The following is a 22,969-nucleotide window of genomic DNA, read 5'->3' on the forward strand; positions in this document are numbered from 1 at the left end:
AGGGAATAATGGATTTATATTCATCAGGTGAACACAAACACACCTGTAGTGGTTTGATAATGTTACTCTGTGTGTGTTGGATGTGTTAATTAATTGCTTACACCGTAGTCCTATAAGGTCCCATATTGTACACGTTTCCTGTGTTTTATTTTGAAGTGTTGATCCATAAGAAGATATATTTGTGGATTTAAGAACCAAAAACCATCACAGTGTAGTTTTACATCTCCTCTCTCAGGCCTCTCTAAGGAGCTCTAGTAACAACAGGTCAGTGCGCAAAACAGAAGAGAGCAGGCTCTGAGCCTCTCTTCTGATTGGCTGACTGTTTTCTGAGTGAACAAATAAAAATATACCAGAATTCAAGTAAACACTCAGAAAAACCAAATCCTGCAAGGCTGGATGGTGGGTCCATATGGGCGGGGCTTGGGGTGTGGCTGGTTGTGGTGACTTTTGTTTTTTGTTGTGATCACAAAGTTCCAGAAGTCCTGACACTACCTTTCTTAATACAGGCTGTGTGCATTTCTCTGTGGACTGAGCGCTTTGATACTCTCACAGTATTAATACAGACATTAGACCTGCTTTATAATCAAAAAAGACATGGACATCTACCTTTATGCAATATGGGACCTTTAATAAGATGAATATGTCTAGGTTGCTTTCTGTAAGTTTATTTTTGAATTTTTCTTCCCCCTGGTGGTCAACAGAATAAATGCAACTTTAAACAAATGTTTAAACAATCACACTCAAAATCACACCAGCAAAACAATGGCAACACTTTGAAGCTGAATCTGTTCACATCTACAGCAGATCAATGATATGCAAGCAGACTTAGATTCGTGCTGTAAAAAAGTCTTTAAGGTTTTAGAAGCAGCCTTGAAACGCACTAACATGTCTAATTCAGTGTTGATAACGTCCTGTCACACAGAGGAAAGCCTGGCTGTTGTTCTCTCTGGACCACTTGTGCTCTTAAACAGTTAATTGTCAGTCGGAGGGTGACGACTTGTTTTGCTGTTGGCTCCCTCTGAATCCTCCTCACACGTGAGCGCGCGGCGGAAGACGGAGGAGCCTCCCTCTCGGCCTTCAGGAGGGGCTGAAGGTGACTCTCCTCTCGGCTGGGATGCAGAGGGAGCTGCTGGGGGTCCGTCCGGCCCGCTACACAGTCCTGCTTCGGGAAATAACGAAACACGCCAGCGGTGGGCATTAACCCGAACCCTCGACCCCGCAAGCGTCTGAGCGGGTCATTTTCCTCTCTATAGAGGACACAGCAGCTATCAGAAAAGAGAGGGTATCTCTCTCTCTCTCTCTCTCTCTCTCTCTCTCTCTCTCTCTCTCTCTCTCTCTCTCTCTCGCTGTCTGTCTGTCTGCCTGTCTGCCTGTCTACGTCTGGCTGGGCTCCGGTGGAGGGTGTGCATGAATGTGTTCTGCACCGTACGGGCGGAAAAAGCGCCCAAGATCCGCAGGGAGCATTTTCCCCGTCAGTAGAGGCTCGCAGACGGAGCCGGAGCGCAGGGAGAGCACGGAGGGGGTTGTGGACGCCAGCAGGATGGTGAGTACTGAAACACCGAAAACAAATGGTTGATAAAAGGGTCCGTGCTTGGCGTCGCTCTGCACCAAGGGACAGACTCTATTGTATCCACCAGATTCTTATCATGCAGCAGTGGCGCTAAAGGGACAAAAACAGGTGCTGAGCATCATTTAAGGCTTTTTTTTTTTTTTTTTTTTTTTTTTTTAAATGGTAATCTTTCCTTCATTTGAAGATGCATTAATAATCTATCATGGTGTGTTCAGGCTCAACCAGCACGGTCGGTGTTGACGGTTTGTTTTTTTTTATTTTTCTCCAGACTGTCCAGGAATTCAACACCCTGGTAGCGCTGTACCGGGAGCAAGTCATATCCATCGGAGAGATCTCAGCCGACTGTCCGTCTCTGCGGGCTCAGATGCACCACACGCGGTCCAAAGGATGCTCCATGGCCCGGGCAGCGCACGAGGACCTCGCCGTCATCTCTGTGTCAGGGTAGGAGAAGGAACTAAAGTGTGATAGTTAGAAGATTTCAACTCTCCATCACTGATTGTTGCAAAGCAATTTTTAACGTCATGAACCCTGGGTTTCCCCTTCAATAGAAAAACATTCCTCCAACCTGTATGACAGCAGCAGGCTACGATGTTTCCAACTTCTCCTTTGACTTTAAAACAATAATACAATCACAACATCTTATTTGTGGCACTTTTCTAAACAAAGTAGCACAGGGACTGAAAGTAAAACAAAAGATTGCAAAAGAGAAACTATGTATTGATATTCTGAAATTATGAGATAAGACGGGTAAAGTATGGAAGTAAAAAGCTGACCAAAACAAAACAAAAATAAGGTACAACTCAAAATAGGCACAGCTGAAAAAGAAGTGGACTGGTACCCTGCCTGCCATGAAGCCACCATTCCCACACACCTTGTGAAAGGTCAAATAAATGCAGAGAATTAGTTTTTCCACATGGGAAATACTGGTTTGAAAATCCATTTATAGTGTTCTTCAATAAAATTGGAGCAATTTGTTGAAGTGAATCTCAAGTTATTACTGAAATCCCCGGGACAAAGGCAGGCATCAGCTCCACTATGATGGGTTTGTGAAGTTCCAAGTGTCTTCAAGCTAGTTCTGCTTTTTTAAAAAAAAAAAAAAAAACTAAATCTGCAGCATGTTTCAGGACTTCAGTTATAATGTAAACCACATATTGCCCTTTTCTGTCTGATGTTTTTTTTTTTTTTTTTTTTTTTTAATCTCTATCTCTCTGTTTTCCTCCCTCGCTGTCTTCCTCTCTCCCCCTCTCTCACCCCTCCTCTTCGTGCTGCAGTCCAGAGGACGGAGAGATCCACCCTGAGATCTGTCGGCTCTTCATCCAGCTGCAGTGCTGTCTGGAGATGTTCATAACAGAGATGCTCAAATCCATGTGCCTGCTGGGGGTGCTGCAGCTACACAGAAAAAGTACAATCTCAGTATCATTAAATTTGGAGAGAAGAGTATTGAAAACCATGTCATTTAAAACGCAGTTTTTGATTACCCTGGGCAGATGTTCATGAATTGTGTGTGCTATATTTTGAACAGATTCAGTCAGTTTAACTGTCTGTGCATCACATGGCTACCAATGAAAAACATGGGTTTAATCAACTTAACTTATATTTATTTGATTTTGATACTAAATGTTGCTGGAACTATCTGCCCGTTTACAAGAAAAGAAACAAAGATCTTTAAGACAGTTTGACATGTCACAGCAGGAAAGTCTTAGAGTAAATATTCAAATGAATGATTTCATTGATTGAAATCCATTTAGCTGTTTCAGTGTCAGCGTCCTGGTATTGTTGCTGCTGTCACACTGTCAGGGCTTAGTGGGGAACTTGAATAGAATGGAGTCATTTTTAATGCTATTAGTAACATTTGTACTTTTTTTTTACCGTGACAAGTCCACATACATTACATAATCACACATAAAATTTATATTTAAAACAGGCAAATGCAGCACTAATAAAATAGGTAATAAATCAATTTAAAAGCCTGGTTATAAAAACACATTCAACAAAAGATTTTATGACTTGAAATTTTAGTGTAAGTCATTTCGAAGCCAAAAGGCTGGGCAGCTTTCTCTGCTGTTGCTCTCCTGTGAGCACTTGTGGGGGAGTATGTTGAGAAATCTGAGTAATGCAGGGATGTATTGAGTTATCAAACTATCTCAAACGCATTTCAAGTAAATAAATTAATTCAAACTGCATTTCCAAATGCTTTTCAGATCTATTTCACCTACGATTTTTCTGCTTGAAATCCAATCAATACGACTTAAAGTCCATTCAATACGTACAGTACATAGAGTATTAATTTTACCTCATTTCAGACACATGCTTTCGTTCAATTTCAACTTTATTGTTATCCTAGAGGCAATGTGGTGTGCATCAGGCACTAACACACAGGTCACTGATGACAATGAACATTAACACTTGTCAAGGACATAAAAGCAAAAAAATAAATAAAAATAAATAAAAGTCGAGGTACCACTTTACAATAAGACTACCCTCATAAAGGATTTTGGTACCAAGTAAAATAAAATAATATAGAATAAAATATTACACCAATAAGAAATAAAATATAGAAACACCATTACCCTCCTGTCCATAGAAGTGAAAGAATATAGTTAAAATGCAAAGGGGTCATAAAAGCTCCACTTATATATATCTCAAGAGATCACAGTTAGATTATACCACACACAGTATAACAGCAGAGGGCAACAGAGAGCTGTTACTATGGCCAACATTTACAGAGGGGCTTGGATTTATTTCCATCATATTTTTAAATAACATTTAATAAAAACTTCATTACATCGAGAGAAGGGACCATTTTCTGTTCCATTTCTTAATTAAATTAAATCCTATATTTCTGATTGGATGATTCCTCACATAGACTCTGCTTTTTTTTTGTATTGTTTTAAAAATCATCCACTTTTTAAAGAGTTTAATTCCCAAATGGGGTAAACTTGAGCTTGAACTCAACCAATGTACATCACGGCATTTTGAAACACTACATGGTGTGCACAAGAATTCCCATTTCCATATAGCTTTTAGATGTGGTTGTTTGTAGTGTTTGAGTCATCGGTGTTGACGGTGTCTGTGTTCGGCCCTGAAGGAACAGACTCAGAGCCGAGGGTAGACTTCAGGATGGATGAAAGCTCTGATGTTCCCATCCTGGAAGACCGATCCTCCTCTCCCATAGACTTCCCTCAGGAGCAGTGGTTGGTCGGAACCGATATTGAAAACATAGAGAGGTACGGTGACTGTACCTGCTTTTTAAAATTCCTTCTTACGCTGTTTTGGTGGAACTTAAACTCTATTTTCTTCTCGTGTTGTGAGCTCATGAGTAAACAATCCAAACTGCAAATATCTACCGGCAGATTCATTGTTTCTTTGTCTTCACAGAGATATTCGAGAGATGAGAAACTTACTCAGCAAACTCAGGGACACGATGCCATTGCCACTGAAAAACCAAGGTATGTAATGTGAAAAAAAATTTTTTTAAGACAATAATATGTGAAAATGATTCAGTACAACAACAGCTAATATCAGATAAACTCGGGTTAGCTGTGGTTATTGAATCATTAGAAAATAAATGTTCTTAAATTTAATAAATGTTAAAATGAATTTACTGGCACTAATATAATATTATCTTTAACTATGGTTTTTAGAAAGACTGATGAAAGCCTTTATTAAAAAAAGTAATCTGAAAGCTAGTGCAGTGGTTCCCAACCTGGGGGCCAGGACCCCCCTAAGCAGTCATGTGATCAATCTAAGGGGTTGTAAGATGTTTAAAGGGGTAGGAATGAATAGAAAATAGTTATGCACGAAATTACGTTTATTTTTCAGATGTTAATCTTTACTTTCTTATTGTGAAAAGCTTTATGGTAATACTTGTGAAATTATTTAAGTAATAGTTTGTCAAAAGTGCTTATTCGTTATGTTGCTGAAAATTAAATGAGAAGACAAATACCGCTTCAACATCTATATGCTAAATACAGCCAGCAGCTGTTTTAGCATTAGCATTAACAGCTGTTTACCTACCAAGAGCTTTGTGGTGTTTACAGTACAAGAGGTTACAGAACATCCTCTGTGCAGTGCCTTTTGTGTTGTGATGGAATAACAGGATGACATGATGATATTATTGTTTGTTCCAGATGACAGCAGCTTGTTGAATCTGACTCCACACCCGCTGATCAGGCAGAGGAAGAGACGCTTCCCTGGACTCTGCTGCATGGTGTCAGGCTGAGAGTGTGACGGCATCACTGCAGTCAACACACATACAGTACAACTGGACATTCAGTTTAGTTTATTTTGTGATTTATATTTATTAAGGGATTCTTTAATTTTTATCTAATTTTATTCTTCATTTATTTACAACATTTGATCTGAAACTGTAATCTTGTAGTATCTATTATCTTACTCTTTGTCTTTCTCATTTAGATTTTTACTTTTTGTTTTTGAGTTCTGCGACTTGACTCGTTAGGAATGTTTTGTTATTGAAATTTCCAGCTTTGGGTCAAAATGACATACACAGTGTCCCAAAAAGAATGATAATGGATAATGGATGAAATCACGCAAAATTATAATACGGACTATGGGCGTCAAATTTGGCAGCACCATTCGGGTACAGCCAGAATAGGCCCAGGCAGCAAAATAAATCCGGCCCATTCTTGAGTCATATGCTTGTTCTTCTGGCTCAGTATGCGCCTGGTTTCATGGCCTGAATCTGGCCCTTATACACCATGATAGTCGGACGCTACTTCTGTATCTGGACTAATTGCGGCACACATTCAGAACATTTTGCGGTTGTCATCCAATGCAACAGGATAACAGCTGGAATCTGCCCAGATGAGGAAGTATATGGGCCAGACTCAGGCTGAGGACCTAGGCATCTGTTCGGCCACAAGTTCAATTTTGCAATCTGGGTTAAGGATACAGGTACGGCAGGGTTTGGGTTTCAGTTATAGGCCCTTGTTATGTTTTGGGGTGCGATTTAATGTCAGGCATACTTGCATTAATTTCCTTTTTTTATCTTACACATGCTCTCACTTCCCTCCTAATCTTTCTGTTTTATGTTATTTGATATAATCAAAGTTAATAAATGTATATATCCAGGCTATGCACAGGCATCTTTTAGTTTTCAGGTGTCCCACTGTACATGTGCCACACCTCCATGTCTGAATGTTTTACACTGTGAGATGTTTTAGTCCAAACAACTCTCTGATGTATTTCCTTTGAGCATCATTCAGCAGAAGCAACTGCCAGGTGAGTCTCTGCTTACCTGTGTGGTGTGACACCATGTAGACAAAGCAATTCATTTACAGTATTATGGTGCAAACACATAATCTACTCCTACGTTTCTCTGTAGAAAAAAGTACATGTGTAAAATAAACTGTATTCCAGATGAGAAAAAGTTTCAAAGCTTTGCCAAAATACTAACTTTTAGACGTCATTAGCCTCTTTGTTTTTGCCACCATAGCGTCAGTGACGCATGATGATGTTGGTCAGTTCGTCTGTCGATTAATTTACCTCTAGCTAAAGTACTGGACTGATTTATTTGGGACAGAGGATAATTTCTAATGGTTTTTGTGACCTCCTGCTCTTTCCTGTAGCAACACGTCAAAATTGTACTAGTCTATAGAAAGGAACCTTAAAAAGTATTGCTTTTATGATATTTTCATGGAATTTCCTGTGTATAACTGTATTCTTGGTCCCCAGAGGATGAATACTCATGATTACACAGGCCTCAGCATCAGCAGCAGCCATAAACTCCAATTTGTACCCAGGAAATATTAAAAAATAAATAAATACATTTATTGATCCAAAGCCTGCTCCCCAGACGATGAACCCTTCTGATTTGAATGGCTACTTGACCTTTCCTCTAGCGCCACCCTCAGGGCTAGGTTTACATTTTTAGCGTCAACAGTTGATCTAATACCCCGTGCAGCTAAATCATCAGTATGTTGCTTGTTCGGTATTTTTGGGGGTGTAACGAGCCTTGCAGCCTCCAGGGTAAACTAGCAAGGCTCTGAGTCTTGTTTACTTTTCAGCACATCATTAGCAGTCTTCCCTGAAAAAGAACATGTTTAACTTTCAGCTTCAGTTTTTTTTCCATCACAAGGGCTTTGCAGATGTTCCACACACAAAAACAGCACAATTGAGGAGCCACACATACAAAAAACAAACGAACTGAAATCCACTCACAGAGGTTCTTATCTGAATCATTCTACTAGAGCCATTTTCTCATTGAATGTAAGTGCAATGTAATTTGTAAATTCGTGTTTGTGAAGATTTTTTTTGATTATTGTAATCTAATGTGGTGATGTCTAAATTGCTTAATTCTTTGTTCTGGCATGTATATGACTCAAACTAGGCCATGTGTAGTTAGTGTGTCCTGCAATGTAGAAAATTAACAGCTATAACTAGTATGTACAGCTTAGGACATTTTATAATGTGAATAAAGTTTTATATGCAAATAAGATGGTGTCTCATTGTTAGTTGTCTTTCACTTAAAGGAACAGGTCAACATTTTGAAAGTATTTACTTTCTTTTCTAATGAAAGAGAAGATCAAAATCAGTCTCCTGTTTATAAGCTAAGCACAGAGCTGGAGTCAGGGTGGTCTCGGTTAGCCTAGCTTAGCGTAAAGACTGGTCTGACCCATGGTCTGACCTTCCTGATTAAGGCTTGGACCCCCTCAAAAGAGGTTAAAACAACAGTTTGGGAGGTTGAAACATTTATATAATCTTCTTACCTGTAATTTTATTACAATACATTTCTCATATTCATGCCAGGAAGAATGTTGTGGCACCCCTAAAGTGGACTGTACTATTTCTAACATTTCCTCTTTCTGCCTCACTCCATCAGTGGCTCCCTCCTCAACTCTGCCCCTGTATCACACAGGAACTGTAGGTAAGTAGCAGTAGCTAAGTATCTAGCTTGTTTATGTTTTACTTTCTTAACATCAGAGTTTCCAAATTGGATTGTGTCAAGTATCTATGGATGAACAATAACTTTAGTGAGTTTATAAATTTAGCATTAAGTTACAGTTTAGCTAACTAATGTTATTGTTAGTGTGCCCTTTCCTTTCCAGTGTTAGCTCGTCATATATGATCTAATGTTAGCAAACACTGGTGCTCAGTCATGAGCAGTGAGACAATGGAGGATTAGTTGTCGTAGAGATATGTTTTGACATCAATATAGAATTTATTATTTCATTTAGTGTGGTGGTTTAGTCTTTTACCTTTAACATTAGTCTTTATCATAGACACCCTCTGTGTTTTCGCTCAAGCTTTACCTGGTTAGGTCATTGAACAATATTAAAATATGTGTGCCCGACACCTTAGTTCACTGAGGCACATACCTGCGCCGTACTGGGTTCCCTGTCACCCTGGAGAAGAAGTGGACCCCTCTGATTGTCATTGTATAATTCGCACTCTGGCTGACATTGTCCAAAGTGAAAAATTATGCCTACCAGCACCTTTAAAGCTTACATATTCAAATATACAGTATCTCCAGCTACAGTGTGGGTTGCCTGGTAGTCAGCAAGCACAGGGTTTGATACTACTAAACCTGGCAACCTCACATTCTCAAACAAGTCTGCAAGAAGCTGTGCAGAGTCACTGCACATGGCTGTTAACCATGAAATAGTGCTGGCACAAAACTCCCTCCAAAACTACAAATTGCTGTTTCTATCTTATATGAATTAAACAAATAAGATACAATATGTTAAGAAGTGAACTTGAGAGTTGGTGTTATATGTTTATTTTTGAATTTTGGACTGAGCCAGGCTAATTGTTTCACCCTGCTTAAAATCCGTATGCTAAGCTAGGCTAACTATAGCCTAACTCCAATTCCACATGAGACTGACATTGTTTTTTTTTTCAGAAATAAAGCAAATAAGAGTTTGTCCTAATTTCCCAACAAAGCCACAGTTTGCTTAGGAAATAAATTCATGTCTAAAGTTTGACAATAACTAAGTTCTGTTGTCTTGTTGCCTTGTTATTATTTTTTGAGTCATCTAGACTTTCTTTTTTTTTTTTTAATCACATAAATCTCTATGGCACATTCTTTTATCATTTATTCCCAAATCTTGAAAAGAAGAGATTTACAATACAATTACAATAAAGACATCAAACCAATTCATACTATTGTATACACTGAATGTAGCCTAATACATGACAACAGCTTTTAAACTTTTAAATAATTGTATCAGTTAAGCTGAATTCACGTATGTGCTTTGTACAATGTGGACCAGAACAATGTGTTCATTGTGTTAAGTGCCAGATTGTGCAAATACTTGGACAACTACAGAAGGAGTGAAAAGAGTAACTCTAGCTGTCAAGTCTTGAAGACACAACATCTGGTTTGTTTCTGCAGCTGGGAAACTCCAGAGCTTTTTACTTCCCGTAACAATGAGGGCCAAGAGGGTTATGTAAGAACATTATTTATTACTATGTACTATTATTATTCGCAAAAAGTAGATTTTCTTGGATGCCGATTGGGCAATGCAAGTCTAAAACTGACTGGATGCCCTTGAGAGATCACTGGGAGAGGTTTCACATTGCTGCTGTCAACTCAGACACAAACCTCAGAGTGAGGTTCAACTCTGTCTGCAGTGCAGAGTCAACTTACTGTGGAGACTCTCGACTGCTACTCTCGACTCTCGACTGATACACAGTCAAACACAAGGGTTGTTAGTTACATGCTCCAATATCCGCTGAAGAGGACGTCACTATATTTGGTGAGTAAGATTTCAATTTTTCTTTTTAATGTTAACTCAGCTTTATAAAATCAAATGTTGCATGAATAAAAATACATCAAACTGCAAAATGACCCATATTTCATTTGTGCTATTTCATTTATTCTTGACTTTTTTCTTATTAAATGCCTTCTTATGCCCCATGTAAAAACATAAAACTTTGAATTCACTCTGTTTATGAAAAAGTGTGAAACCAAAAACTTACATTGCCTGAGAGGTATATATTTAATGCAAATGAAAAACATGTAGTGTTGCCTAAATCAGTGTTTAACATGTTCAAGATCTAAATGTCAGGTACTGAAAGCTGCACTGCAGTGAAAGTTTGCAGCATTTTGGACCATAGTACAGTACAGTACAGTAAAGTAGATGGTAGTTATGGGTTTAGGTTAATGTATTCAAGGTCTGATCATCATGTTGACATGTTGATGAAGGTTTGTCAGGATGGTTCTCTGTGGGAATCAGTATTGTTTGTAATGCTGATATTTTATAGTGTTTATCAAAGTACAATTACGTTTCAGTATAATAAGAAAAAATCCAAAACACATCTTAAATCCAAACAAAAAATAAAATAAAATAACAATCAAATAAATAACCATTTTTGCTGTGTACTGCAGTTGTTGATTCTGGTCTGCTCATTTAATTATTTTCAGAGTTGGTAAAACCAGTCCAGACTCTCCTGATGGCTCCTTCCAGCCAGTTGGTCCTGCTGCTGCAGCTCCTCAGCTGCATATCAGCTGGTCTGGCCTGCATCTGTGAACGATACTCCTGGGGCTCCTGGTCTGCCTGCTCCAGTACCTGTAACTATGGTACACAACAGAGAGAGAGGTGAGACATATCACACATGCAGTAAACATAGTACAGACACAGCTGAGACCAGACATACAGGTGAGACTCACAGCACAGACTGACAAGCCAGAATTAGGTGTATATTGTTTTGTCTCCCAAATTTTCCAAAATAAAACTGAAAATTTAAAGCAGTTGTTGTGAAATACAAGCCTTATACAGATTGTCAACAGCTGCTCTACGTAAAAAGGATTTTCATACTTTTTTTTGGCAGGAATTTTCAAATGGATGACTATTACTGGAAGGCCAGCTGCCATCAGCTGTGCAACAAATACGACATTAGAACCTGTAATGAACAGTCCTGTCCAATCAACTGCTTGCTGACAGAGTTCGGGCCGTGGTCTGACTGCTCAGCCTGTGCCAGGAAACAGGCAAGAAACCCACAAGTCACACTACAAAGCAAACACTGACATATTCCTTCTCTGTGTCTCAGTTCTGTGCCACACCTAATTTTCTGAGGGTTCTGTAGGGTGTTCAGACTAGAAAAGTGACAAAAATTGATTGATGCTACTGTCCCACAATGCAATAATTGAAGAATATGGTGAGGCTGCAGCTAGAAATTATCAAAATAATTTCTATTTTGTCTTAGCATATTAAAAAAGTGTTTAATCTTTAGAAAAACATTTTGCCTTGTGACAAAATAATCTGAGTTTAAAGGTCCATTTTCTTCATTTCATAGTTTTCGATCATATGTCATTGTCCATAGCTTAGTGGCTTCATTGGTCTTTCATGATCATGGTCAGTTTTACTAATGCCCATCTTTGCATGTAGGGCGTAGATAGATACTTTATTTATCCCCTAGGGGACGTTCATGTGTCCAATAGCTCATTGTTGATAATAATAATAATAATAATAAATACTGTTAATAATAAATAAACAATAAAAATTACAGTTGTCCACTTCCTTTGGCTGAGGTGTTGTATAGCCTGATGACAGTGGGAACAAAGGATCTCCTGAACCTCTCTGTTCTGCAGCGCAGGGATATGAGACGTTTGCTGCAGCTGTAGCTGCTTCTCTGTCCTGCCAGAATGCTGTGGAGAGGATGGTTGGTATTGTCCAAGATGGCCTCCATCTTACATTGCATGCATCTCTCCACAACAGTCCTGAGTGAGTCCAGACTCCTGCCAAGCACAGACCCAGCCTTTTTGACCAGCTTGTCCAGTCTCTTTGTGTTCATGTCTGACATGCTGCCACCCCAGCATCCGTGTTCAGGACCTGTCCAGTTTACTGTCCAGGTGCACCCCAGGTATTTATAAGTGTGCACCACCTCAATGTCCTTCCCTTGAATGTTGACTGGCTGAAGGGTGGGCCTAGACTTCCAAAAGTCGATGACCATCTCCTTGGTCTTGGAGGTGTTCAGAAGGAAGCAGTTCTTGTCGCTCCATTCACTGAAGGCCATCGTCCGATCCATGTACTCTCATGTGTCATCCGAGTATTTCTGGAGGTGGCAGGACTCAGAGTTGTATTTAAAGTCGGCTGAATACAGGGTGAACAGGACCGGAGCCAGAACAGTCCCCTGTGGAGCCCCAGTGCTGCTCATCACTGTCCCTGAGACACAGTTACCCAGCCTGACGTACTGTGGTGGTCTTGTCAGGTAATCCACAATCCAGGACGTGCAGGGATCCACCCCCATCCCATCCAGCTTGTCTTTAAGGATGGGGGGTTGGACGGTGTTAAATGCACTTGAGAAATCAAAAAACATAATCCTCATGTAACCACCTGGCTCATCCAAGTAAGAGTGGGCCTGGTGGAGCATGTAAAGGACAGCATCATCCACTCCAATATGTTCTTTGTAGGTGAACTGTAGTCTAATGCATGTTCAACCTGTGGCCTTAGAAGGTGGAGAAGCAGCCACTCCAGGGTCTTCATGATGTGTGATGTGAGGGCCACCAGGCTGTAGTCATTTATCTCAGCCAGACGTCCTACTTTAGGAACTGGAACAAGACATGATGTTTTCCAGAGGACCGGGACCCTCCCTGTTTGTAGGCTTAAGTTAAAGATTGGACACACACCATCCAGGCCTGTTGCTTTTCCAGGACGTAGCCTCTTGACTTCTGTCCCCACCTTCTCCACTGTAAAGGACAGGAGACTTGACCCCAGTGTAGAGGGAGTTGCAGCTGCAGTGTCAGGTGGTGAAGGAGAAGTCGTAGGAGAAGCTGCAGCTGAAGCAGTGGGAGAGAGAACAGCTGTGTCACACCTGTTGCAGAACAGGTTGAACTTAAACCCATGATGAGTTTGAGATACAGGGCTAACTTTTGATAGTTGTTACTCACATTTATTTTTGTCTGTCAGTCATTTTTGATAGAGCAAATAGAACAAAGCAGCCAAACAAATCCATGGTATTCTTTCTACAGTGGAACTCAAATATTGTTCAGAAAGTCCATCCCATCATTGATGTTCCCAAAAATGTGTTGCACTTGCAGTTTGCTTTGCTTTCACCTTCTGTCCAGTTCATTCCAAACCAGCTCCATAGGGTTTAAGTCTGGCGACTGTGCTGCTCTTCCATCATGTATATGTACATAAACTATAAAATGAAAATGAAACTGTCTAAACTGTTTCTGTGGCAATTTGTTTCAAAAGCCCATTGATGGTCAACATGATGGTCAAGTCTGTGACTGAAATCTGTCAGCACACTGCATTTTAAATCGCATTGTCTCCCTGTCATGCCGTTGCCATAGTATCGAACCCGGTCCATCCAGAGGCCGTCCCAGTTTGGTGGGTCGGCCTGCAGTTCGGAACTGACAGAAGAGAGGGACTGTTTCCCCTCAAAAGAGTGCCAGTTACCACCCGTCGACTGCGAAGACAACTTCAAGTGTGATAATGGTAAGTAGTGCTTTTCCTTTCTTTTCTTTTTTCAACATAACTGATGTTTTATAGAATAAATGGTAAGGTGTCACACATATACAATCCTTTAAATACGATGTTGTAATGGTAAAAATGTTTTTGTATTAATTTCTTTATAATCACAATTATTGTGTCTTATTTTGGCAGTCAAGCCAACAGTTACAACACCCACTCACCCTCCCACAAACACACACACACACACACACACACACACACACACACACACACACACACGCATCTAAAAACACTCTTTCTGCTGCAGGACGCTGCATCAGTTCAACACTAACATGCAACAGACAGAATGACTGTGGAGATAACTCTGATGAGAGGGACTGCGTCAATCCCTCAATTGTGTGTCCAACCCCGAGGAGAGTGGCCCCTGGGGCAGACCTGGCCGGCAATGGGTAAGCCAATAGTCAAAAGGTCACTGCTGAGTTTACAACTTTAGTTTCCCTGTGAATTGGCTCACATTCCTCCCTGCTGTGGTCATAAATTACATTCCCCTCTGGCAACTGCTCTGCTGTCATGTTTCTCCTCAGAGTTAATTTTCAGAACGTCTTGTATTTTTGCATTGATTATGATGTTCTTCTAGCTCTGAATGCTTTTGTACCACTGCTGTAAACACGAAATTCAAATGTAGCCTGACTTGTATTACATTTTTGATTCAATACAAATATTGATACTTGAAAACATCAGATGACAAATATCTACCAAATTAGTATTTCTGTTCACATGAACACATCAAACAAGTATGTTATTACAAAGATATGTCTAAGTGAAGATATCACACCTGAACAATAAACAATTTGACAGTAACGATAAAATAATAAATTGCTGCTTACAAAATATCTATTGCTGCCGTTCACTGTTGGCCATCTTCTTTTTGCATATCATTGATAATCTGATATAAGACGTTTAGCCTGCCCGTGTTGTGCAGTGGATTTTAACTTTCTTTGATTTGTGTTGAAAGGTTCGATGCTCTAGCAGAGGAGCCAAGGGGAGCGGTGCTGGACAACATGTTTATGGGAGGAAGCTGCATTATCAAGAGACCTCCAACCACAAATCTATACCATCGAGTCCCTTACAACTTTGAGAGCTTTGAAATTAAGGTGGTCTCGTTATTTTGAATACTTGATTGTACAGCACCTCCACCATCATAACAAAATAACTCAACTCCCAAACAGAAATCAGCTGTCAGGGACATGATGTCAGGCTGAATAAAAGAAGTGAATTATAATTATTTTAATGGTATACATTTTCATTTGTAGTAAAAACGATGCCAGTGAAAATTAGTACTAGTAAATTAGTATTGGCTGTTGGCTGTGTGTCTTTTTGAAACTACCACTAACAGCAGCAATGGTCTGAGATTTTATCCTACACCCAGAAGTTTTAAAATACTAATGTGAAAAATGTTTTTCAATGGTTTTCAGAAAATGCCGTCTAAGGTTTGGCTTCACCTTCACAGATAAACACTTAAGGAAGAGTACAATTTTGTTTTGTTGTTACTTTGGAAACCTTGGTTTACACATGTAGTTGTGGTTGCACAGGTCGGAGTGGTAGAGGACTTCAGCACCGAGCCCCAGCGACTACACACAGACGCCATCATTATGAGGCCACCTCCAATTGCAGACAAAGCTGCAAAAGACATCCTTGCCCTTATAACACTCCTTCATGGCCAGAGTTACAACAAGGCTTTTGAATCTTCAAAGACAACGGTAAGTGACTCAGTAAACACACACATATTGGTAGTGATACAGTGTAGTGTAGTGAGGATATTCATTCAGAAAAGTAATTCCCTAATCCCCCATCCCTACATAAAAATAAAACATAAAAAATGAGGACCAGACACATTCTTCTTCTTATTATTAATTTCCTATTTTTCCCTCCGTAGGACTCAACGTTTTTTCGGGTGCACCAGGTTCTGCCTGTGTCCACATTCAAGGTGAAGGAACCAGGGGATGTCGTCCTGTCACTGCCTTTCCAAGAGTTCCTTCATGCTCTTCCTCTTGACTACAACTACGCTCTCTACAGGGAAATCTTCCAGCGCTTTGGGACACACTACTACAGCTCAGGGAAGCTGGGAGGCCACTATGACCTGCTGTACCAGTACAACCGACAGGAGCTCACCAGTTCAGGTACAACAGCACGGCCTAGTGGACAAAGTTCAAAGTTAGAATGACATGCTGGGCAGCAGTAATAACCTAAGAATGGTAACCTCAGAATGTTTGGGGTTGATTCATAATGCTACCTAAATGTTAAAATAACATTTTCTTCTGACATACTGTCTACTTGGTACTTTTGTTTCTGTGTCAATATTGCTCCACACTCTCACACAAACTCTCTGACAGGTGAAACACTAGCGCACACCTCAGGATGCCTGAAAACAGAAAGCCTCTGGACCATCATCGTCTACACCGAAGAAAAGGATGTAACCCGATGCTCTAACACCAAGATCACTCAGAAATATCAAGGTTACATCACATCATAAATTTTCTTAATTCCTGACTCTACTGCTCATGGTTTACTGACTGTGAAAAGAACAGTGACCTTATTGTCACCATAGTCTCTCTCACCTCTTGTCTTTGTTCCAGGCTCATACATTCAGGCATCAGAAAAGTCTTTCTCTTTAGTGAAAGGAGGCAGAGCCAGAGAGGCAGCAGCTCTGGCCTGGGAGAGGCAGGGCTCTGCTCCAGACAAAACTTCCTTCAAGAACTGGGCCAAGTCTGTTCTCGACAACCCGGCTGTGGTTGAATACAAGGTTAAATTGAGAGCTCCTCACTCAAACATCAGAAACATCTTCAATCTGATAATCAAAATGTCCCCTGAAGAAAAACAATCAAAGATATAAGTCAAGCTGACGCTCTGTTTATGTGTGTGTTTGTCCAGCTGCTGCCTATCATAGATCTGGTTCGGGGTATCCCCTGTGCTGTAACAAAGAGGAGACACCTGAAGAAGGCCCTCTGGCAATACCTGGAAGAATTTGATACTTGCAAGTGTGCTCCGTGTCCCAACAACGCCAGGCCCGTTCTCTCTGGCACAGAGTGCAAGTGTATTTGCCAGACCGGCACCTTCGGCACCAACTGTGAGAAACGGGCCCTTGACTACACTTCAGGTACATGGAGACAGCTGCAGAACACTATAATATTCTCTGTAATCAAGTGATTAAGTCATGACAACACTGTTGTTGGTTGATGAACAAAAACACAAATGCAGCAAAAGTATTGACTGGTGAAGTGGAAGGATAGCAGTGAAGTGGTTTCCTGATAGCCTTACTGTTGCTCCATGTAGGCAACAGAGACACAAGAGTCTCCTGGATAATTTAACCATACTATAGGTTCATGTTGTGACTTTCAGTTTTAAATATATAAATATATTTTAAATAACATTACAACCTGGTCTCATGTCAGTTTGTGTCCAGGCACACAAAATGTAATCTACTGATTTCATGGACATGGATTGTCCATTTTTGTTGTGACAGTCAGAATGACCTTTAGTCTGTAAAATAGTAAACAAATTTAATGTTGTGATTCCTATACATTTACAGGAATTTTCCATTGTTTTCGTGAAAGAAAAATATATAATTTTAGTGACCACAGCATTATTAGACTTTGTAATGGTTGTCTAGGCACTCGCACTACTTGGTTAAGGTAACCAAAGTGCTTTTATTGCCTAAACCTAACCACAGACTGAACTCTGGATGCAAACCCGGGGCTCAGGTGTGAAAGTTGGCCCGGGTACACCAACCCTACCTCCATTTCCATTTTGTGCTTAGTGTCCTGCAAAGCATGGACAATCCGCTCTTCAGAAACCTGTGTGTGACATCACAGAGTCTACGTAAATCCAGTTTATGGTTTTAGCCCTGCCATCATAATAACCCTACATTGGCAATGTCATGCACCTTGTTTCAGAGTAAGATCTTTAACATCTCATGGCCTTGTTTCTGTTATTGTAAATTGGCTGTGGATTTTTCTAGTCCCCATAGGATGAATCCTTATAATTTTGGTTACCTCCTCACCTTTCCTCTATAACCATTAAGCCTAAACTTGCACTTGCACATACAGAAGAAATCAAAATCTAATGAGCAGATTGTTTTTAAATATTTTGATCCCGCTTGTGGTCCCCAGTTGAACCTTTTGATTTCAATGACTCAATAACCTTTGGCCCCACTATTGATGGAAATATTGTAAAACTTGAAAATTCCCTCCAACACTTTGAAATTGTGGGATATGAAAAACACTGCAGTCTGTAGGGGCTGCTGGCAAGTCTTAATGGTTTTGTGGTTTGGTGTTTAATTTCCACAGAGGAGGTGGATGGTTACTGGAGCTGCTGGGGGCCGTGGAGTAGCTGTCGTGCCTCCATGAGGAGAGTTCGGACGAGGCTGTGTAATAACCCTGCCCCGCTCAGAGGTGGCCGACCCTGCAATGGTCCTGACACACTTTGGGATCAGTGTCACATCTCCATCTTTGCGAGGTAGGTCAAACTGTTTACTATTTAATTTGCTGAAATATAACAAAACCAACATATACAATCATTAGAAGTCACATTTTTGTCAGTTAGTCTTGTTTTTACAGCCTAACTTTCCCCATGGAAAAATGACTTTATCTTAAATGATCCTTTGTGTAAGTTTTGCTACTGTTACATAGCCAGCATTAGCATTAACAGCTGTTACTTACCAGTCTAGAAGAAACGCTGTGAGTTCAGCATTAAACTTAATTCCTTTACTCACCAAGAGCTGTCTCAGTAGTGGAGAGCATCGCCAATGTTAACTCTAGTCTTAACGCTAACCAGCTAGCCCCAGCCCATCTTGTCGCTTTCCATAGCGCTGCTCAGAGGGCGTATTATAACCTCTTGGCTGAGGCTAACCCAGAGAGCTCAACGCACTGCAACTTAAGAAAACACATGTAAATAGACAAACCGACAGCAGAAAACATCACAACAAATGCAATGCAGATACTTACCACCCGCTCCCAGGAAGACACCATGTTTGGCGGCAGAGAAAACTAACAAATAGCCCCTTTAACCCTTCATGATGATCAAAACTTTTTTTTACTAACTGAAACCTTCTAACTGACATTTTTGTAACATTAGCACTATTTCCACCCTACTATCTGTAAATACGAATGCACTACTGCTTCTACGCCCTCTTAAACTCAAATATACAACATTTCTAGGTTTTATTTAGTGTGTGTTACTTGAGATTTCTAAATCTTGTGGTTCATGTTTCCTTGTCCAGACAGGAGACCTGTGAGAACGACAACGATTTCACTGTGGGCACGAGGGAAAAGCTGCCTCCTGGTGTGCAGGGCTGTCTGAGGCCACAGGCGCCTGCGAACAGCTTCCTCAGGGTAAAGTCTAACACACCAGCCTGCAATTAGTAATTCAAATGTATGTAAGACACAGAAGCTAAAATGAATTTCTCATGTTCTCTCTCAGTATGGAAGTTAATTACTGCCAAGTAAACAAAATGCATGAATAGGTAAGAATAATAAAAACCAAAATATCCATTAGTATCGCTTTATGAGTAAGACTATTCATCATCTATAGGCAGTATGTATGTATAAAATATAAATATTATATAACACACTCTAATATAGTTGACAGTAGATCTTGAATTACTCGAGTGAAGCCTCCGAAGCATGAATATGCCACTTTCCGAAAAAAAATTGTTCAGTGATTAATTATAACTATAATTAAAATAAAATGATAAATTAAAAAGATATTAGAAAATGCTGAATTAAATTTTACAATGAAATTATACATGATGAGAAAAATAAAGTGAAATAGAAATTAAAAAGCAGTAAGCAGTAATTAAGTTTATTTTAAAAAATATTTCATTGTCTTTGTTCTGTCTATAAATAATAAATCAATTAGAATTACATTTTAACATGTAATTGAAAAGTTACATCAAACACCCATCTGATGATTTATTTACCTAATGATGTCATCAAGTTTATCTCAGATTGGACTTGACACTTCAGAGAGGGGGTTGTTTACCAGACAGGCAGGTTACAACAAAAGACACTTTAGAGCTGAAATAATTATGAGAAGAGGAGAAACTAGATTGATGCCCAGGAGGGTTTATATTTAGAGCCTTTCTAACTTTTTTTTCCTTTTTATTAATTCCCTCCTGTGACAGAAAGCAAAGGAGTATTATAACTTTGGTGAGGATGAGGAGTTCCAGTGCTTCACTGGATTTGAGCTGGAGGGTTTTCAGTACATCAACTGTCTTCCTGATGGAACCTGGCCTCAGCCAAATGGAAAATGCATCAGTAAGTTTGTTTTCTCACAAGTCCACTGAACAATGATCTAAGTAATTTGGCAACCACGTCTAGTATAGTCATGGTAACAGAAACTGTTAAGATTAACTTGAATATTGCACCTGCACCTGATATCTATGCTTATTTAAGGTTCAAATCTGTCCTCCTGTACCTCTAGGAAAGGTCTGTCTGCCTCCTGAGGTCCCTGCTGGGATGTCGCTATCCCCTAACAAAGACGAGTACAGAGTGGAGGAATCAGTGGGTTTGAACTGTAACCAGAGAGGCCTTTTGCCTGTGCCACTAACCCTCATCAAATGCAGCAACAGTCTCACCTGGGAGCCACCATTACCTGCTGACCTACGCTGCACTGATGGTACAGTAGATTACTCATTTTGAGGTCCCACGTGAATTAAGGGTTGCACATAAAAACAAGTGGGTGGAAAGCCAGCGTGCACCAGGACCCTTAAACAGAAGCAGTTCAATGGAATTCTAACATAACAAGATGTATACATGAGCTTTTTATATAAAAATACTGAGTATGTTTCTTATTTGTTTTCTTACGTCCTCCTGTATGTAGAGCAATCATTTATTCCAGAGGGTCAGTGTAGACCAGGAGAGAATCTACAGGGTTCTCGATGTGTCTGTATCCCACGAGAGAGCTGTCTGTAAGTCTTTAAGAAGTCTTTTATCTTACTTTATTGTATTTTTTCCTGTTTTTCGATGTATTCTTATGTGAAGCACTTTCAGCTGCATGAATGATCTTTTGTAAGTTTTATAAAAACCTGTGTTTGTGTGTGTGTGTGCGTGTGCGTGTGCGTGTGCGTGTGTGTGTGTGTGTGCAGTTCACAACCAGCAAATAAGTGTGCCCTGAATGTAAACATCAGCACCGTGGTGTCGATGTCCTTTTGCTCCTTCCTATCCGGTCGTTGCCACGGTGATCCGCTATTTTTCATCAGCAAAGGCACGTGCGACAAGGTCAATGTGGGGCAACTGGAGTGGGCCAAGTTCAGAGCCGAAATGTCCTCTAAGAGCACTGTTCAGGTGCCCTGTGATCTTGACACCTGTTATGAATGGGAGACTTGCTCTGGTGAGTTTGACATGAAACCGTTCTTAACCTTCAGTTTGCTGTCTGATGTGGTTGAGCTTTTCAGGAAGTTCACACTGATATATTTTAATGATTTACTGCAAAGTATAACATTTATTTCTTTTACAACCAAGGTCTTATTTTTGTATCTTTTGCTGTCATTCTGATGGGTTATGATGACACTGTGCTGTACAATTTAACCTCCTAAAAACTAACAATGTAAGTTAACAGCTGTTAACTTACCAGTCTAGAAGAAATGTTGCAAGTTCGGCTTCAAACTTCATTCCTTTACTCACCAAGAGCTGTCTCCAGTGGTGGAAAGCAACCCTTTTGTTTTTGCTTCTATTTCTATCATGTTTGGCATGCTAACCAGCTAGCTCTGGGCCAGTCGTCCCGTCTCCTAATAGAATTTTCTGATAGTGTAAAGGAATGAATGAATCACTCACAACTAGTCAACATGATTTCCTGATTCATCAAATATAAGTATTGAAGCTTCATCAAGCATAATTATGAATAAAAATTAGGAGTGAATACTTGAAGACTTCACATAGTAAGTCTATATCAAAGTGATTTCCTAACATTAACACACATCTCTCCTCAGCATCTAAGAAGTGTGTCTGCAGATCTATTCGGGAGTGCCCCAGAGATCAACAGCACGCGTTCTGTGTGAAGCTAAAAGGGATCCAGACGACTCGCAGTCTGGAACTTTGTCCTCTGGCCTCTCTCAAATGTGCCAGCCGTGAGTTTGAGATTCTCAATGAAGGCGCGTGTGTGTCCAGTTGATCTGTGACATAACACTCAACACTCAAATAATGTTGCACCACTGCTGGAAAAACTGAAAATAACTACACAGTTTAAAATGCATATGATTTCACTTAAGGCAGCTGCACTGCACTGTGCACTGGAAGCACAAATTTAGAACACTATAGACATATAGTACACCATGTTACTCTTTTTAGAAAATACATTATTTTTATAAAGGCAAACTGTACTGGAAAGCAGGTATACCAAAATCCAAGCACCTGACACATCTCAGAGCCAAAAGCACACTTAACGATAGGTGATGGAAAGCCAAGTCACATAACTGGGCCTTAAACAGATTGTTTAACATGTGGTACACAAATTCATGAAAGCACAACCATCTTTAAACTTGAAGATATTGTGGAAGCAAAACACGGTGACAGTGCTTTAAAAGGTCTGTAGTTGATTTGCCAAGAAAGAGAAAAAAACAGGAATTTAGTGATTCAGTAAATCACCTAACTCTGTTGACCTGATCTGAGCCACTTTAGTCAGTAGAGTCTAATTATAGGAATAGAGTTGAATATTTACTTGGCTCAATGTTCTTCACGTGTAATAAAAATATTTCAAAACAATCATAAGATTGTCATTTTTTTCACTTCTTACAGTATGTATTTCTCACTGCACTTGCTCACAATTTAAACATCTATTTACTATTTTGATCTCACCTCAGAATATTTGTCAAACCGTGAAATACACATTAGTGTGACCAAGCTATATCCAGATACTCAAGACTGAGACTAAACTGGAACCAGAGACAGATACCTGTATATCATATTTTTATATGACTTCCTCATTTGATTAAATGGTGTCAAAAAGGCCCCGTAACAATATTTGA

The 22,969-nt window shown here is 39.9% G+C and overlaps 1 protein-coding gene across 2 annotated transcripts; it reads left to right on the forward strand.

Moving 5' to 3' along the window:
- Nucleotides 1-1,390: 1,390 nt before the first annotated feature.
- Nucleotides 1,391-22,706, forward strand: c6 (complement C6). 2 transcript variants are annotated; one of them, XM_022744454.1, is made up of 21 exons: nucleotides 1,391-1,543; nucleotides 1,839-2,011; nucleotides 2,842-2,972; nucleotides 4,659-4,797; nucleotides 10,999-11,130; nucleotides 11,363-11,519; nucleotides 13,827-13,971; nucleotides 14,255-14,396; nucleotides 14,963-15,101; nucleotides 15,540-15,707; nucleotides 15,884-16,127; nucleotides 16,341-16,463; nucleotides 16,584-16,750; nucleotides 16,879-17,104; nucleotides 18,294-18,462; nucleotides 19,226-19,337; nucleotides 20,129-20,261; nucleotides 20,428-20,622; nucleotides 20,827-20,914; nucleotides 21,092-21,336; nucleotides 21,935-22,706. In XM_022744454.1, the coding sequence occupies exons 1-21, from the start codon at nucleotides 1,412-1,414 to the stop codon at nucleotides 22,114-22,116; spliced, it is 3,342 nt and encodes a 1,113-aa protein (XP_022600175.1). In that variant the 5' UTR covers nucleotides 1,391-1,411; the 3' UTR covers nucleotides 22,117-22,706. The 2 variants fall into 2 exon arrangements, with proteins under 2 accessions (XP_022600175.1, XP_022600174.1); XM_022744453.1 differs by lacking the exons at nucleotides 1,391-1,543; nucleotides 1,839-2,011; nucleotides 2,842-2,972; nucleotides 4,659-4,797 and adding an exon at nucleotides 10,067-10,287 and having other exon boundaries at nucleotides 10,956-11,130.
- The last annotated feature ends 263 nt before the right edge of the window (nucleotides 22,707-22,969 follow it).

Source organism: Seriola dumerili, unplaced genomic scaffold (genome assembly GCF_002260705.1).
Source record: "Seriola dumerili isolate Sdu_G_001 unplaced genomic scaffold, Sdu_1.0 BDQW01000081.1, whole genome shotgun sequence".
Lineage (NCBI taxonomy): Eukaryota > Metazoa > Chordata > Actinopteri > Carangiformes > Carangidae > Seriola > Seriola dumerili.